The sequence below is a fragment of the Chelon labrosus genome (assembly GCF_963514085.1).
Source record: "Chelon labrosus genome assembly, chromosome: 1".
In the NCBI taxonomy this organism is placed as follows: domain Eukaryota; kingdom Metazoa; phylum Chordata; class Actinopteri; order Mugiliformes; family Mugilidae; genus Chelon; species Chelon labrosus.
Genome location: NC_140337.1, coordinates 6,323,085 through 6,340,700, shown reverse-complemented (window position 1 = coordinate 6,340,700; position 17,616 = coordinate 6,323,085). Strand labels below are relative to the sequence as shown.

At 42.0% G+C, this 17,616-nt stretch overlaps 1 protein-coding gene across 1 annotated transcript in view; it reads left to right on the top strand.

Moving 5' to 3' along the window:
• Positions 1 to 4,138: 4,138 nt before the first annotated feature.
• The window catches only part of LOC311487891 (E3 ubiquitin/ISG15 ligase TRIM25-like), a gene marked incomplete at its 5' end in the record, with an annotated part of 28,411 nt that continues 14,933 nt past the window's right edge, over positions 4,139 to 17,616 (top strand). The window contains one exon of the mRNA XM_084544309.1: positions 4,139 to 4,375. Within this exon, the coding sequence (XP_084400435.1) occupies positions 4,139 to 4,375 (237 nt within the window). The remainder of the gene's footprint in view (positions 4,376 to 17,616) is intronic.

The window sequence follows — 17,616 nt, the reverse complement described above, 5'->3', positions numbered from 1 at the left end:
CCTCAGCGACAAGGACACATACGAGACACTGAGGCGAGACCCAACCAACACCTACAAAACCAAAACAATAAACTACTTACAACAGCTGGAGAAGGAGAAGGCAATCGATAGACGCCTTTACTATCGTTTGTATCCCGGGGACGCCATCCCGTGTATTTATGGACTTCCGAAAATACACAAGGAAGGAGCACCTCTCAGACCCATCGTCAGCAGCATAAACTCGGTTACATACAACATCGCTAAACACCTGGCATCCATCCTGTCTCCGTTGGTGGGCAACACTCCCCACCACATTGAAAATTCCAGGGATTTCGTCCACAAAGTTAGTAGCATCACACTGGGTCCAGAGGAAACCATCGTATCCTATGATGTAACCTCCCTCTTTACGTGTATCCCCACCGGAGAAGCCACTAGAGTAGTAAGGGAAAGACTACTAAAGGATGACTCCTTGGCTGATAGGACCACCCTCACCCCAGACCAACTATGTTTGCTACTCGATCTGTGCCTGACGACCACCTATTTCCAATTTAATGGAGGATTCTACAGGCAAAAACACGGCTGTGCAATGGGTTCACCGGTGTCACCTATTGTGGCCAATCTCTACATGGAGGAGGTCGAGACCAGAGCCCTGAACTCTTTCACAGGCAACACCCCCACACACTGGTTCAGGTACGTGGACGACACTTGGGTTAAAATCAAGACGCAGGAAGTGGAATCTTTCACACAGCACATCAATGCAGTGGACAACAACATCAAGTTCACTCGGGAGGACATCAGCGGAGGTAGTCTGGCTTTCCTGGACTGTCTGGTGCATGTGGAAGAAGACCGAAGCCTCAACATTGAAGTGTATAGAAAACCCACCCACACTGACCAGCACTTATTATTTGATTCCCACCACCCTCTGGAGCACAAACTAGGGGTCATCAAAACGCTCCAGCACAGAGCACAGACTGTACCCACAAGACCGGATGGCAAGGAGAAGGAGCAAAAGCACATTAAACGGGCACTTAAGACATGTGGATATCCCAACTGGGCCTTTCTGAAAGGCACAAAAAGATACCCCAAAAGGGACAGAGAGGAGGAGAACAACAAAAGAAAAAACATCGTCATCCCGTACGTGTCTGGAGTGTCCGAAAAACTCAGGAGAATTTTCAGAAATCACCGTATTCCAGTTTATTTCAAACCAGGAAACACACTTAGGCAAAGACTGGTCCACCCAAAAGACAAAACACCCAGGCAAAAACAGAGTAATGTGGTGTACGCTGTTCAGTGCAGTGAGGAGTGTACAGATTTATACATTGGGGAAACCAAACAACCCATCCGTAAACGCATGTACCAGCACAGGAGAGCCAGCTCATCAGGAAACGATTCAGCGGTCCACCTACACCTGAAGGACAAAGGACACTCCTTTGAAGATAACAACGTCCAAATCTTAGCCAGAGAAGACCGATGGTTTGAAATAGGAGTAAAGGAAGCCATCTATGTCAAACTGGAAAAACCTTCACTAAACAGAGGAGGTGGACTGAGATTTAATTTGCCATCTATTTACAATACAGTTTTAACTTCTGTCCCCAAGAAGTTTCAGTCTCATTCACACCTTGACACTGGAGCCTCAGACGGACAAGAGTCGTTAGAGAACCATTCATAGGAAAGAGGACAGGGACAACACAGTCCCCCCCTCCACTACAGGTAAGTACCCAGTCGTTAAGGGAAATTAGCTGCACCAGTTTCTGGTTATTAGCATAACAAGCAAGTTTTTTCAGGAGGAGTTCCTATTTAAACCTCAGATTTCCCACCAGTCCACCAGAACTGAAGAAGCTACTCGGATGAGTGGTGAAACGTCTTCTGAACAAACTCTACAAGTCCAGTTGCCTTTTTTTTTTTAAAACTTTTTTGGATACTATAGTCAACAGTTGCTTTACATTATATAAAAAAAATATTGATCACATTATAAGATGAGGTAATTCCACATGACTCTAGTAGTACTAACAGTTTTGTGTTGTGAGCAGATTCATTAAAGGCCATTAAGAGAAAGACATAAAAAACACTTTATGTTATACATTATTAACTCTATCTAGAAGGATGAAGGGAATTTATAACATGATATAGTGTGTTAATCATCTTGGTGTCCTTTAAAATATTTTACATTTGTTGATTTGCACTATGTATAACGCTTTATTGCACACTTTCTTTACCCCTCAGTATATTTAGTTTTTATTCTAATATTTCTTGTGTTAACAGATATTTAACAATTAAACACCAGTGTGATTTTTAATTGTGTCTCAGTCTACATTTATTTTTTGGGCTAAATTAAACTCCACATTGTGAACTAGCATATTATAAGAATAAAAAAAAAAAAAAATTGAGTTTCAGTCAGATGGTTCATGGTTTGCAAAGATTACGGACATACTAATTATTATTAATTAGTTAATCAATAATTAATTATTCAGACCAGAAAAAAAGTTTATATATACATAATTACAACTTATAAAACTAGATCTTCATCTCTGAGCTCCAAGTGACAGTTTTTGTCACTGTTTCATGGAGATGGCTATGATGGCTCTTTGAATGTAGTCGGATCTTGTTGATCCGTTCCTTTAAAAGAGCCATTCTAAAGACTGGCTGGGATGTAAACCGCCTCTCGTCTGATGACAGCTGGGATAGGCTCCAGCAGACCCCCGCGACCCTTAAGAGGAATAAGCCGTTACAGAATATGAATGAATGAACTTTATGTTAGACATTATTAACTCAGATGAATGGTCTATGTTGTAGTATCATTTAAACACATTACTGTTGTTCATTTGTACTATGTTTACCACTTTATTCATTGTTTTATTAAAAAATCTTCTTGTATGTGGAGGTGTTTAACAATTAAAAATCGGAGTGGTATCAAGTGTGTCTCAGTCTCTGTTTATTTGGGCTACATTAAATTCCACAATGTAATCATCTTAAAATATCAATGTTTCATGGTTTCCAATGATCTCAACTTTTTACTAATATCAGTGTTCTCTTTACAAACACACGTTTGTGGGGGCCCTAAGCAAGATGCTGTTTGGGGGCCCCTAGTTTGTCAAACTTTGATTAAATTAAAATGGTCCACTAAGACGCCACAACCTATTACACTTCATGAGCAAAACAGGTTACAGTTACAATTAAACATCTTAAGTTGAGCCACTTATGCAAGTTAAACTGATGAAAAACTATAATACAAGGAAAATAACAATCCTCTATGCGTCAATTAAAAAAAGATTTTGAGTGTTTACTTTAAATAAAAAAATACAACAAACCAACATCTATTTTAAGTGCAAGAATGAAAACAAAACAGCAATGATGTCCTCATGTGACAGATGCTTGCCCATCTCATGCATGGTTGATGAGGAATGTTATGATCCTGGAGTTTCCTGGTCAGGAAGTTCAGTAGATCCCTCTGGCTGAACATCTGGAGCTCCAAAACATTTTAAAATTGCTCCTGCAAAGACAAAGCTCCTTATCAAGCAGAATAGATCATGAGCGCATATTCCTATTGTACAATTGCAGTGATGTTGAAGTAACACAGAAAATTAAAATTAAAATGAATCTGCTTTTAATCTACACAGAGATAACTTCTTTTTGATGCCATTACTGTGTTTGTTTTGTTTAATATTCACACGGGAAAGATGAGTAACTAGCTGTCAATCATTCCCATCATGGCTGTTGGCGGCCCGCTACGTCACGTGCGTCACTCACTGTGTGACAGTGCGGTCCAATGAATATGACCTAACAATGGCACAAAAACACCAGCCACAGCTTATCATTGCAGTTCATTTTACTTATAAGCTACGTTTATAAGAATATAAGGGATGTAACAAACACCCTCAGATGAGGATGAACATGCAGCTTTGGGGCCCCCTGGTGGCTTGGGGGCCCTAAGCATTCGCCCAGTTCGCCAATACAGCAAGAAACGGCTCTGTGGGAGTCTGTGTATGGCTGTAAATTTCACCTGTGTTTTTTAATGATAGTCTGCCCCCTGTTGGCCAAAGGTGCAAAATGAATAAACACGGCTGCCATGCCGCCCATCCTCCCCTTTTCCCCTCCCATTTCATACAGAAACGAAACTTAGGAGTCCTCTTCTCTCCCTGCACATGTGACATTGATGAAGATGGCTGAGGAGCAGCCTGATCGGGGCGTCGTGTTGGATCACAATCAGTTCTGCTGCTCGGTGTGTCTGGACCTGCTGAAGGAGCCCGTCACCATCCCATGTGGACACAGCTACTGTAGAGGCTGCATCGAGGGTTGCTGGGACCAGGGAGATGAGAAGGTGGAGTTCAGCTGCCCTCAGTGCAGGGAGAGCTTCAGCTCAAGGCCTGTTCTGAGGAGGAACAACATGCTGGCAGAGGTGACAAATACATTTTCAGCTCATATCCCACCGTTTCTTTTCAAACTAAATGCTTAAATTCTGTGATTTCTGACTGTCTGTGAATGTGTATGGTACGGGCAGGTAGCCTATGTGGTTGGATGAGAAAGCGAGGGGGCGGGGTGAGGTGAGGAAGAGAGAGTCCTGTGTGTGTGTGTAGGGGGTATGAGTGAGGAGCAGAGGAATATGGAGAACCATCTCAGTCAAAATGAAATAAATAAATAAAAACGGAAATAAATAAATAAAAACTGAAATAAATAAATATACCTCTGAAATAAATAAATAAAATTATTTTTTAATGACACTTTTATTTTTTTAAAGACACTTTTTTTTTTATTTCAGGACACTTTTATTTCCAAACGCCACATTTATTTATTTCAGGGCACTTTTATTTCCAAGCGCCACATTTATTTATTTCCAGAGACCTTTATTTTGTTAGGCCACATTTATTTATTTCCGGAGACTTTTAATTTGAAACGCCACATTTATTTCCGAAGGCCACATTTATTTCCAGGCTCTTTTTATTTCCAATCCTTGTATGTAAATGAGGGGGCGTGGCTAACCATAGAGACAGACCGAAGCAACAGAAGCTAGCCTGTCGATTACGAACGCTAGCTGCTTCTCAAGGTAAACAGCTACAGTAGCCTACCAGTACTTTCCCAGACTTGTACGGGTATTTTGTCTGTGTTGTGAGTGCTTACACCAGTGAGCAGTTTCTCTCTTATAAGTTGTTGGAAGTCCACGTTCAATTTATCAATGGATGGGTTCAAGACTTGGAGATTTATAAACTGGCGAACTGCGGGAACATCGTCAGTGATGAAAGGTATGTAAATAGCCTTAACTTATTACCTTTCCTTTAGCATGCTTAGCTAGTTAGTGTTTAATGAGAATACATCACTTGTTCATTCTGTGCTCATTCTTTTCATTTCCTGTTGTTATTTATGTACTTAGGTATTGAAGTCGCAGCGCCTCGGCGATCCGCCCTCAAAGCCACTGCACCTGTTCGGCCGGAGCTGCGGAGACCTGCTCTCATGTTAATGCTCTGTTCCAGTTCAAAATACAACTTCAGTAATCACCATGTAGTCTAATATTCTCTGCCCATGTCAATCAAAAACTGAACATTATCTTTGCAAAGGCAAAATTTATGGCACAGCTGTTGTATTGGATCACATTATATTGTACAAATGGTCACAATGTAATAGCTGATCGGTGTATTTACTTATGTCAACTTTTGCACATTTTTTTAATGCAAGTAGTAGTTTGTGAATTGTTTACCTGAAAGGGCTTCACTTTTTGATTGCATTGCATTATTCTTTAGCACAATTCTTTGCATTATTTGTTCTGTAATACTTGTTATACATGCACCCAAACAATTGCACAATTACAATGGCATTTCTAATAAAAGACAGTCAGACCATCAAAATCAGAATTACATTTATTGTCAAGGAATTACACCACTTATATACACTGATACAGCTAAGAAACATTTGTTTTGTATTAGGTGTAAATAACACAATGGTATAACAGCAACAATTACAAAAACATAAGTACACAAAGATATACAGATATATGTGTTGCATACAGGTAAGGGCCTCTGCGTTGTCTCCATCTTGCTCATTTTCTGCCATATGTGTGTTTGCCTGGTCTTTTCTTCCTTTAAGTCGCTCTTATCTGCATGAGTACCGGTCCGACTGAGTAACATCAGAGTAACCCCGGAATTGACCTTTGGCTAAGCCCCGCCCTAGAATGTCAATTGACCAATCACAGCCAGAGCTCCCACAGGGGTCCGACACTTTTTCCACAGCGCTCCATTGACTTTAACGCAGGCGTCTCATATTTTCGGTCTCGGCAGGCTGTACTGTCGGTATATATCCAGGGTATGGATAAGCCCAATGATGTGCGCGCAAAACCCTGTGGAGCTAACCAAAACATCACCGTTACAGCTTAAGTTGCATAGTTGTTGATACGCTAGCACACGCTGAAGAAATACAACGTTATACGTGCGTAACGTTAGTCCGTTTGCTTCGTAATAACGATTATAGAAGTGAATAGAGACGTACCCAGCTTTGCATGAACAGTGTTGCTCCTTGATATTGATACCAGAGCCTTATAGATAACCAGAAAACCACAGCCCAGAAGAGAATGTCGGACGTAGCAACAGTAACTACGGGGGGCGGGGCTTAGCCAAAGGTCAATTCCACTGGATGCTGTGCATGGTGGAACGGCTGCGCTGCGTGTCCGCTTCGTGCACCGCCGTCCGTCAACACCCACCGGCTGCGCTTGCATGAGGACCAACGAGATCTCGCGAAATCAGTTATATAGCAGGATATAGTTCCTATAACGAGAACCACAAAAACCTCTGACCTGTTGAATTCAGGCCTGCCTCCGCTCATTATGTTTTCAAGGTGTAGTGCAGCGAAATATGGTCCGCCGTGAACACGGCGTATTTTATTTTGAAAATTAACCGGATGTTTTATTGTTATGTTTCTGCGCACGACTCCCTGTCCCGCACGATCTGCTCTGTGCTGAATTGCTGCGTTGTTGTCCGGCGTCCAGCAAAAATCCAAGTTCTGCGTATCTGCTGTGGAGGCTCCGGAGCGCCTGGAAGCGCGATGGAAGTACACACATTGACTAGAATTGAAACGTATCGGCTCCGCTGCCGTTCCGGAGCGCAGACACAACGCACACACATTCTGTAGAATTCCGGGGTAACCCAGGCGCAGGGATGGAGCCCTGTCGGGGTGTGACTCATTCATTTCATATGCTGGGTTACCTGTGGTAAAACGACATACCGTATATCAAAACTCTAAATATCCGCAAATAACAGAAAAGTGAATGTCTATCGATCTACTCATCTACCAGCTGGCTAACTAGCCAACTAGAGACAGCCAGTTAGCCAGCTAGTTAGCTGGTTATCTCAGTTAGTTAGTTAGCCAGCTGGCTAACTGGCTGTCTTGGTAGCAATGATTATGAAGTAAAATCGCATTTTGCGCTAATACATGACCAATAGTAAACAATTATCAAAACACTCACCCAAATGAAAAGGTCTGGAACATACCTTCATATCTCTCGAACATACATATACCACGAACGCAGTCCCTCAGTGAGCGCGATCGACAGGTTAGCTTCTGTACTTCGGTCTGGTTCTATGGTTAGCCACGCCCCCTCATTTACATACAAGGATTGGAAATAAAAAGAGCCTGGAAATAAATGTGGCCTTCGGAAATAAATGTGGCGATCGGAAATAAATGTGGCGTTTCAAATTAAAAGTCTCCGGAAATAAATAAATGTGGCCTAACAAAATAAAGGTCTCTGGAAATAAATAAATGTGGCGCTTGGAAATAAAAGTGCCCTGAAATAAATAAATGTGGCGTTTGGAAATAAAAGTGTCCTGAAATAAAAAAAAAGTGTCTTTAAAAAAATAAAAGTGTCATTAAAAAATAATTTTATTTATTTATTTCAGGGGAATATTTATTTATTTCAGAGGTATATTTATTTATTTCAGTTTTTATTTATTTCCATTTTTATTTATTTATTTCATTTTGACTGAGATGGCTCTCCATAGAGGAAGAACGGAGAACTGTCAGAAGTTAACTGTCGTTGTTGTTGTTTTGGCGAAGTTACAGCCGACAGTAATTCCGGTTCATGTAATAAAATAAAGGTTTGCGAACAACTCCTCGTCATCCTTTTAACGTCCGGTCAGACGCCACAGTTTATGAGTGTAGAAAGTGTTTAAGAGCATAGAAAGTGTTTATAATGGAAAAGGTTAATAAGAGTGTGGGAAGGGTTCATAAAGGTTTAAAATACACATGCAACAGTATAATTAATAAAACTAGAAAATTCCCGCAGGAAATTTTGAGAGTGCCGAGTGGGCTGTTGCCGGGGTTCTGTATTGAAAAAGCACACCTCAAATAGTAATTTTTAACATGTATATTTACACACATGAGCCACTAATTCTACCATTAGCCACAATTGTTAGCAATTAGCATGTCTTTACATGCAGTCAAGCATTAACTGCTAATGTTAGCAATTAGCATGTCTTTACGACCATGAGCAGCTAGCACGCTGGCTGCTCTTGGTAGTAAAGCATTAGCCACTAATGTTAGCAATTAGCATGTCTTTACTAAGTAGCATGTCTTTACTACCATGAGCAGCAGCTATAACAAAAAGCACAACTCAAATAGTCATTTAAGGCCTGGTTCCTACTGACAGGATGGGTGTGAGTTTGATGTCATGCAGGGTACAACAAACCAAACAGGATGAGGAGGATGCAGTAGGTCTGGCTGAGAGACAGAGAGACACTGATAAGGGTCGTCCTTTATGCTTCGCCTTCTACAAACTGAAGGGCAGGTACAGGCAGCAGACCCCTCCCAGCTCCACCTGAAAGCCAGCATCAAATAAGGAAGAGAGTGGGAGGGATCGTCACACCCCCACCTTTAAGAGGGCTGTCCTCACTAGGATCCCCAGACAAAGAACGAGCAAATCGTAATAATTGATCGTTAATCATAATAATTTTAACAATAAAACTCATTACTCCTGCCTGAGCAATAGTTGAACAGTTTACGGCACAGTCTTACAGTTAGAAAAACATCAATATTAAACTTAACACATCCAGGCTGTAACAAGGAATCAGCGATGAAGTGAAGACCTTCAAATTGTCCTGTGAGTCCAGCTCTTTGTCTCACGTTGGACATCACTGCAGTCTGTCTGGATCAGCTGGAGGAATACTATATGCAGACAAATAGACCTGTCAAATAATGTTATGTAACATACTTAATATAACTCTTATGAGTGTCCAACAGCTCATTATTTATTTAATTAAAAACATCATATATTAAATTACTCCAATTATATATATATACTGTCATTAATGTTGTTGCAAGCCATAAATGTTTCCTACTTTATGTGGTGGAATAATATATTTTTCAGTTTGACACAGTTTAATTTAAAAATATCCCTTTAAATTGTAAAACTTCAACATTATTACTGTGATAAGCACCCGCGAGCAACGCGGCGAATTAGCCGGCGGCTAACCCCACTAGCCTCCGCGTTAGCTCACGGCTAACTGCCGCGGCTAATTCGTGTTTAACTCCCGCGGGTCCGCGGTTAAATCCCGGTTAGCTAGCGGTTAGCTCGAGGCTAACTCCGCGGTTGAGTCCGCGGCGTTAAGGTAGCGGCTAGCTAGCTCCGTTAGCTCCGCTAGCTCGCTAACATACATGCGCTATGCTGGACGGCTAGTCGTTAGCGTCTGTTAGCAGTTTAGCTATTCACTGACCTAATAAGATGAAGGAAACGGGTCAGGGATGTTGTGTCAGGAGTTTCAGCAAAGCAGCCAGATATAATTTGTGTTTAAAATAAAGGAAAAGGTCAAACATGACTGAGAAGTTGTCATTCAGTCAATGAGAAGAGCTATAGCTAAGAGGCCCAGCAGATGTGTGACAGCACCAAGGGAGACAGGGATGGTTTGGGGGGTTTTAATGTTTTGGCAGATCCTGTTTTCCACTGGGAGCTTAAATAGTGGCTAGCGCTGACGCGCTAGCTGCTCTGCTTTCTCTGTCTGTCATTTTACACACGCATGTTCAAATTAAGTGCTAAGAACTACTAAAATGGCTGCCTAATGTTAGCATTAGGTTAATGCATGTCTTTAATTTTTAGTGGCAAGAAATTAGTGGCTAGCTATTCGCTAACATGCTAATGGTGCCACTAATGCTACCACCAATTTCTACCACTAAAAATTAGCATTAGCCGCTAATGGTAGCAATTAACATGACCCGCTAGCCACTAATTTTAACATTGGTTTAGTGTTAGCATGTCTTTTAAGCCACTAAAAATTAAATACATGCTAATTGCTAACATGCTAATTGCTAATATGCTATTCGCTAACATGCTAATGCTGCCACTAATGCTACCACCAATTTCTTGCCACTAAAAAGTAGCATTAGCCGCTAATGTTAGCAATTAACATGACGCGCTAGCCAATGACAGACAGACACCTGTCATTGTTCAACTTAGGTGCCAAAAGCCAAAATGGCTGCCCCACATACCAGTTACTTATGTCAGTTGGAAGTTTCCCGCCTCTTTCTGTGGAGACCCTCCTCTTCTGCTGCGTGTGAGCGTGTGTATGCCCGTTGGGGCCTTGTTGTCACGGTTACCAGTTTGAATTTCAGTTAGAAGATGGCTAGAGGGAGAGAAAATGCTGAAACGAACCTCCTCGAACAGGAAGGCCTTGTGGCCAAACCGTGTTTCCAATCATTGAACCGACTTCACTTTGGGCATCTTGAGTCTTTCCTGAACGTCTAGATATGCAGTTTTTGGGCAAAATGAAGAAATGTGAGCTATAAAGAGCGATTCAAAGAAAGGATTGCTTCTGCTTTGCTCCAGAAATTTAACATGGCAGTCTATGAAGCTGTGGATGGGAGTTGCTGGCGCATCTTTGCGTCTCACGCCAAAACTATAAGACTTTACAGCTTTAGCAGACGAATTTGAGCGAGAAGACAAATTTTCCTACGTTTCTATGTATAAATTATATCTGAGGTGTGAAATTTGTGGCCACGGGAGCAGTTTCTGTTTTATTTTTTGCCTAATTTACTTCTCTCCTCCTCACTCTAGCTGATGATGTCATCCACTCTGGCACAAACATTCCGCGCAATACACACCCATTATAAACCCTGAAATTTGAGTAAAAACCTACACAACTCTGAGGCTTCATAGTTTAAAAACGGTAAAAGTTGTCGATAAGTGAAGTGAATCTCTGAAGAGAAGGCAAGAGTACCTACGTTTTAAAGTTCAAATGAAGTCTCTCGGTTAAAGTATGCCAGAGCAGTTCATTGTTGAAAATGTCTGTTGATTTATTTATTTTTTCGGGCTTCTCCATTCATTTCAATGGGAAATTTATCGCGGTTTTTCGCGAATAAATTCGCGAAAAACTCACGAATCCCTTATAAAAGTAATAGCACGGGATTCGGGATCAAAACACACGTTTTGATATATCATGTGTTGGGGTCCTCTCGCTGGTTCGGGCCGCATTCTTCTGCGAAAAAGGGCGGAAAATGAATAATAACTAGAAAATTCCCGCGGAAATTTTTGAAGTGCCGAGTGGGCTGTTGCCGGGGTTGTGTATTGAAAAAGCACACCTCAAATGGTAATTTTTAACATGTATATTTACACACATGAGCCACTAATTCTACCATTAGCCACAATTGTTAGCAATTAGCATGTCTTTAGATGCAGTCAAGCATTAGCTGCTAATGTTAGCAATTAGCATGTCTTTACGACCATGAGCAGCTAGCACGCTGGCCGCTCTTGGTAGTAAAGCATTAGCCACTAATGTTAGCAATTAGCATGTCTTTACTAAGTAGCATGTCTTTACTACCATGAGCAGCAGCTATAACAAAAAGCACAACTCAAATAGTCATTTAAGGCCTGGTTCGCCTGGCTCGCACGCTAGCTACTCATGGCAGTAAAGCATTAACCACAAATGTTAGCAATTAGCATGTCTTTACTACCACGAGCGGCTGGCACGCTAGCTACTCATGGCAGTAAAGCATTAACCACAAATGTTAGCAATTAGCATGATTCGCTAGCCACTAATTTTAGCATTGGCTTCGTGTGGTATAGCTTCACAATACCCTCAAATAGTAATTTTTAACATGTATATTTACACACATGAGCCACTAATTCTAGCATTAGCCACAAATGTTAGCAAATAGCATGTCTTTACATGCAGTCAAGCATTAGCCGCAAATGTTAGCAATTAGCATGTCTTTACTACCACGAGCGGCTAGCACGCTAGCTACTCATGGCAGTAAAGCGTTAACCACAAATGTTAGCAATTAGCATGTCTTTACTACCATGAGCAGCTAGCACGCTGGCTGCTCTTGGTAGTAAAGCATTAGCCACTAATGTTAGCAATTAGCATGTCTTTACTCCCATGAGCAGCAGCTATAACAAAAAGCACAACTCAAATAGTCATTTAAGGCCTGGTTCCTTCTGACTGGATGGGTGTGAGTTTGATGTCATGCAGGGTACAACAAACCAAACAGGATGAGGAGGATGCAGTAGGCCTGGCTGAGAGAGCGAGACACTGAGAAGGGTCGTCCTTTATGCCCTTCTACAAACTGAAGGGCAGGTACAGGCAGCAGAGCCCTCCCAGCTCCACCTGAAAGCCAGCATCAAATAAGGAAGAGAGTGGGAGGGATCGTCACACCCCCACCTTTAAGAGGGGCATCCTCACTAGGATCCCCAGACAAAGAACGAGCAAATCGTAACAATTGATCGTTAATCATAATAATTTCAACAATAAAACTCATTACTCCTACCTGAGCAATAGTTTAACAGTTTACGGCACAGTCTTACAGTTAGAAAAACATCAATATTAAACTTAACACATCCAGGCTGTAACAAGGAATCAGCGATGAAGTGAAGACCTTCAAATTGTCCTGTGAGTCCAGCTCTTTGTCTCATGTTGGACGTCACTGCAGTCTGTCTGGATAAGCTGGAGGAAAACTATATGCAGACAAATAGACATGTCAAATAATGTTATGTAACATACTGAATATAACTCTTATGAGTGTTCAACAGCTCATTATTTATTTCATTAAAAACATCATATTATATTAAATTACTCCAATTATATATATATACTATCATTAATGTTGTTACAAGCCATAAACGTTTCGTACTTTATGTGATGGAATAATATATTTTTCAGTTTGACACAGTTTTAGTGGCTAACCCCACTAGCCTCCACGTTAGCTCGCGGCAAACTCCCGCGGGTCTGCGGTTAAATCCCGGTTAGCTCGCGGTTAAGTCCCGGTTAGCTCGCGGTTAAATCCCGGTTAGCTTGCCGTTAGCTCGAGGCTAGCTCGCGGTTAGCTCGAGGCTAACTCCGCGGTTTAGTCTCCCCATTGTAACAGTCCGAGAGTCCCTAATGTTTTGTCAGTCTGTGTCTGTAATGCTATAGTGGGAGGGGAGGTGGGGGGGTTGGAGTGGGGGGGTCATAGTGTCAGGTTCTGGCTCCCTACTATAGTCCTGTAATGGGTTTAGGGGGTCATAATGTTTTGGCAGTCTATTACTGTAATGCTTAAATGGAGTGGAGGGGGGTCATAGTGTCAGATTCTGCAGCCCAACTATAGTCCTGTAATGGCTTAAGTGGTCATAATGTTTTGGCAGTCTGTGTCTGTAATGCTATAGTGGGAGGGGGGGTGGGGGGGGGTTGGAGTGGGGGGGTCATAATGTCAGGTTCTGGCCCCCTACAGTACTGCAGTAATGGTTTGAGGGGGTTTTAATGTTTTGGCAGATCATGTTTTCCAGCAGCTGCGTGTGTGAACGTGTGTAAGCTGGTTGGGGTCTGGTTGTCATGGCTACCAGGGTCAACTGCTCCTGTCAGAATGTCAGTTGGAAGACGGGGAGAGAGAGAGAAAATGCTGAAAAAACGCCTCGAACAGGAAGGACTTGTGGCCAAACCGTATTTCCAATCATTGAACCGACTTAACTTTGGGCATCTTGAGGCTTTCCTGAACGTCTACATATGCAATTTGTGGGTAAAATGAAGAAATGTGACCTATTTAAAGCGATTCAAAAAAGGTTACTTCTGCTTTCCTCCAGAAATTTCCCTGCCTTTTTAACATGGCAGTCTATGGAGCTGTGGATGGGTGTTGCTGGCGCATCTTTGTGTCTGACGCCAAAACTATAAGACTTACAGCTTTAGCAGACGGATATGAGTGAGAAGACAAATTTTCCTACGTTTCTATGTATAAATTATGTCTGTCGTGTGAAATTTGTGGCCATGGGAGCAGTTTCTGTACAGTTTTTTGACTAATTTTCTTCTCTCCTCCTCACTCTAGCTGATGATGTCATCCACTCTAGCACAAACATTCCGCGCAATACACACCCATTATAAACCCTGAAATTTGAGTAAAAACCTACACAACTCTGAGGCTTCATAGTTTAAAAACGGTAAAAGTTGTCGACAAGTGAAGTGAATCTCTGAAGAGAAGGCAAGAGTACCTACGTTTTAAAGTTTAAATGAAGTCTCTCGGTTAAAGTATGCCAGAGCAGTTCATTGTTGAAAATGTCTGTTGATTTTTTTTTTTTTTCGGGCTTCTCCATTCATTTCAATGGGAAATTTATCGCGGTTTTTCGCGAATAAATTCGCGAAAAACTCACGAATCCCTTATAAAAGTAATAGCACGGGATTCGGGATCAAAACACACGTTTTGATATATCATGTGTTGGGGTCCTCTCGCCGGTTCGGGCCGCATTAATCGGCGAAAAAGGGCGGAAAATGAATAATAAGTAAAAAAAATAAAACTGCAAAGAAACACGCAGAAGATCAATAGTGGCCTCGTGCCTATGGCACGAGGCCACTCCTCCCATAGCTTGCTATGGGAGGAGTGGCCTCGTGTCATAGGCACTCGGCACTAACTAGAAAATTCCCGCAGGAAATTTTGAGAGTGCCGAGTGGGCTGTTGCCGGGGTTCTGTATTGAAAAAGCACACCTCAAATAGTATTTTTTAACATGTATATTTACACACATGAGCCACTAATTCTAGCATTAGCCACAAATGTTAGCACGCTAGCTACTCATGGCAGTAAAGCATTAACCACAAACGTTAGCAATTAGCATGATGAGCTAGCCACTAATTTTAGCATTGGCTTAGTGTGGTATAGCTTCACAATACCCTCAAATAGTAATTTTTAACATGTATATTTACACACATGAGTCACTAATTCTAGCATAAGCTGCTAATGTTAGCAATTAGCATGATGCGCTAGCCACTAATTTTAGCATTGGCTTAGTGTGGTATAGCTTCACAATACCCTCAAATAGTAATTTTTAACATGTATATTTACACACATGAGCCACTAATTCTAGCATTAGCCATAAATGTTAGCAATTAGCATGTCTTTACTACCACGAGCGGCTCGCACGCTAGCTACTCATGGCAGTAAAGCATTAACCACAAATGTTAGCAATTAGCATGTCTTTACTACCACGAGCGGCTGGCACGCTAGCTACTCATGGCAGTAAAGCATTAACCACAAATGTTAGCAATTAGCATGATTCGCTAGCCACTAATTTTAGCATTGGCTTCGTGTGGTATAGCTTCACAATACCCTCAAATAGTAATTTTTAACATGTATATTTACACACATGAGCCACTAATTCTAGCATTAGCCACAAATGTTAGCAAATAGCATGTCTTTACATGCAGTCAAGCATTAGCCGCAAATGTTAGCAATTAGCATGTCTTTACTACCACGAGCGGCTAGCACGCTAGCTACTCATGGCAGTAAAGCGTTAACCACAAATGTTAGCAATTAGCATGTCTTTACTACCATGAGCAGCTAGCACGCTGGCTGCTCTTGGTAGTAAAGCATTAGCCACTAATGTTAGCAATTAGCATGTCTTTACTCCCATGAGCAGCAGCTATAACAAAAAGCACAACTCAAATAGTCATTTAAGGCCTGGTTCCTTCTGACTGGATGGGTGTGAGTTTGATGTCATGCAGGGTACAACAAACCAAACAGGATGAGGAGGATGCAGTAGGCCTGGCTGAGAGAGCGAGACACTGAGAAGGGTCGTCCTTTATGCCCTTCTACAAACTGAAGGGCAGGTACAGGCAGCAGAGCCCTCCCAGCTCCACCTGAAAGCCAGCATCAAATAAGGAAGAGAGTGGGAGGGATCGTCACACCCCCACCTTTAAGAGGGGCATCCTCACTAGGATCCCCAGACAAAGAACGAGCAAATCGTAACAATTGATCGTTAATCATAATAATTTCAACAATAAAACTCATTACTCCTACCTGAGCAATAGTTTAACAGTTTACGGCACAGTCTTACAGTTAGAAAAACATCAATATTAAACTTAACACATCCAGGCTGTAACAAGGAATCAGCGATGAAGTGAAGACCTTCAAATTGTCCTGTTAGTCCAGCTCTTTGTCTCATGTTGGACGTCACTGCAGTCTGTCTGGATCAGCTGGAGGAAAACTATATGCAGACAAATAGACATGTCAAATAATGTTATGTAACATACTGAATATAACTCTTATGAGTGTTCAACAGCTCATTATTTATTTCATTAAAAACATCATATTATATTAAATTACTCCAATTATATATATATACTATCATTAATGTTGTTACAAGCCATAAACGTTTCCTACTTTATGTGATGGAATAATATATTTTTCAGTTTGACACAGTTTTAGTGGCTAACCCCACTAGCCTCCACGTTAGCTCGCGGCAAACTCCCGCGGGTCTGCGGTTAAATCCCGGTTAGCTCGCGGTTAAGTCCCGGTTAGCTCGCGGTTAAATCCCGGTTAGCTTGCCGTTAGCTCGAGGCTAGCTCGCGGTTAGCTCGAGGCTAACTCCGCGGTTTAGTCTCCCCATTGTAACAGTCTGAGAGTCCCTAATGTTTTGTCAGTCTGTGTCTGTAATGCTATAGTGGGAGGGGAGGTGGGGGGGTTGGAGTGGGGGGGTCATAGTGTCAGGTTCTGGCTCCCTACTATAGTCCTGTAATGGGTTTAGGGGGTCATAATGTTTTGGCAGTCTATTACTGTAATGCTTAAATGGAGTGGAGGGGGGTCATAGTGTCAGATTCTGCAGCCCAACTATAGTCCTGTAATGGCTTAAGTGGTCATAATGTTTTGGCAGTCTGTGTCTGTAATGCTATAGTGGGAGGGGGGGTGGGGGGGGTTGGAGTGGGGGGGTCATAATGTCAGGTTCTGGCCCCCTACAGTACTGCAGTAATGGTTTGAGGGGGTTTTAATGTTTTGGCAGATCATGTTTTCCAGCAGCTGCGTGTGTGAACGTGTGTAAGCTGGTTGGGGTCTGGTTGTCATGGCTACCAGGGTCAACTGCTCCTGTCAGAATGTCAGTTGGAAGACGGGGAGAGAGAGAGAAAATGCTGAAAAAACGCCTCGAACAGGAAGGACTTGTGGCCAAACCGTATTTCCAATCATTGAACCGACTTAACTTTGGGCATCTTGAGGCTTTCCTGAACGTCTACATATGCAATTTGTGGGTAAAATGAAGAAATGTGACCTATTTAAAGCGATTCAAAAAAGGTTACTTCTGCTTTCCTCCAGAAATTTCCCTGCCTTTTTAACATGGCAGTCTATGGAGCTGTGGATGGGTGTTGCTGGCGCATCTTTGTGTCTGACGCCAAAACTATAAGACTTACAGCTTTAGCAGACGGATATGAGTGAGAAGACAA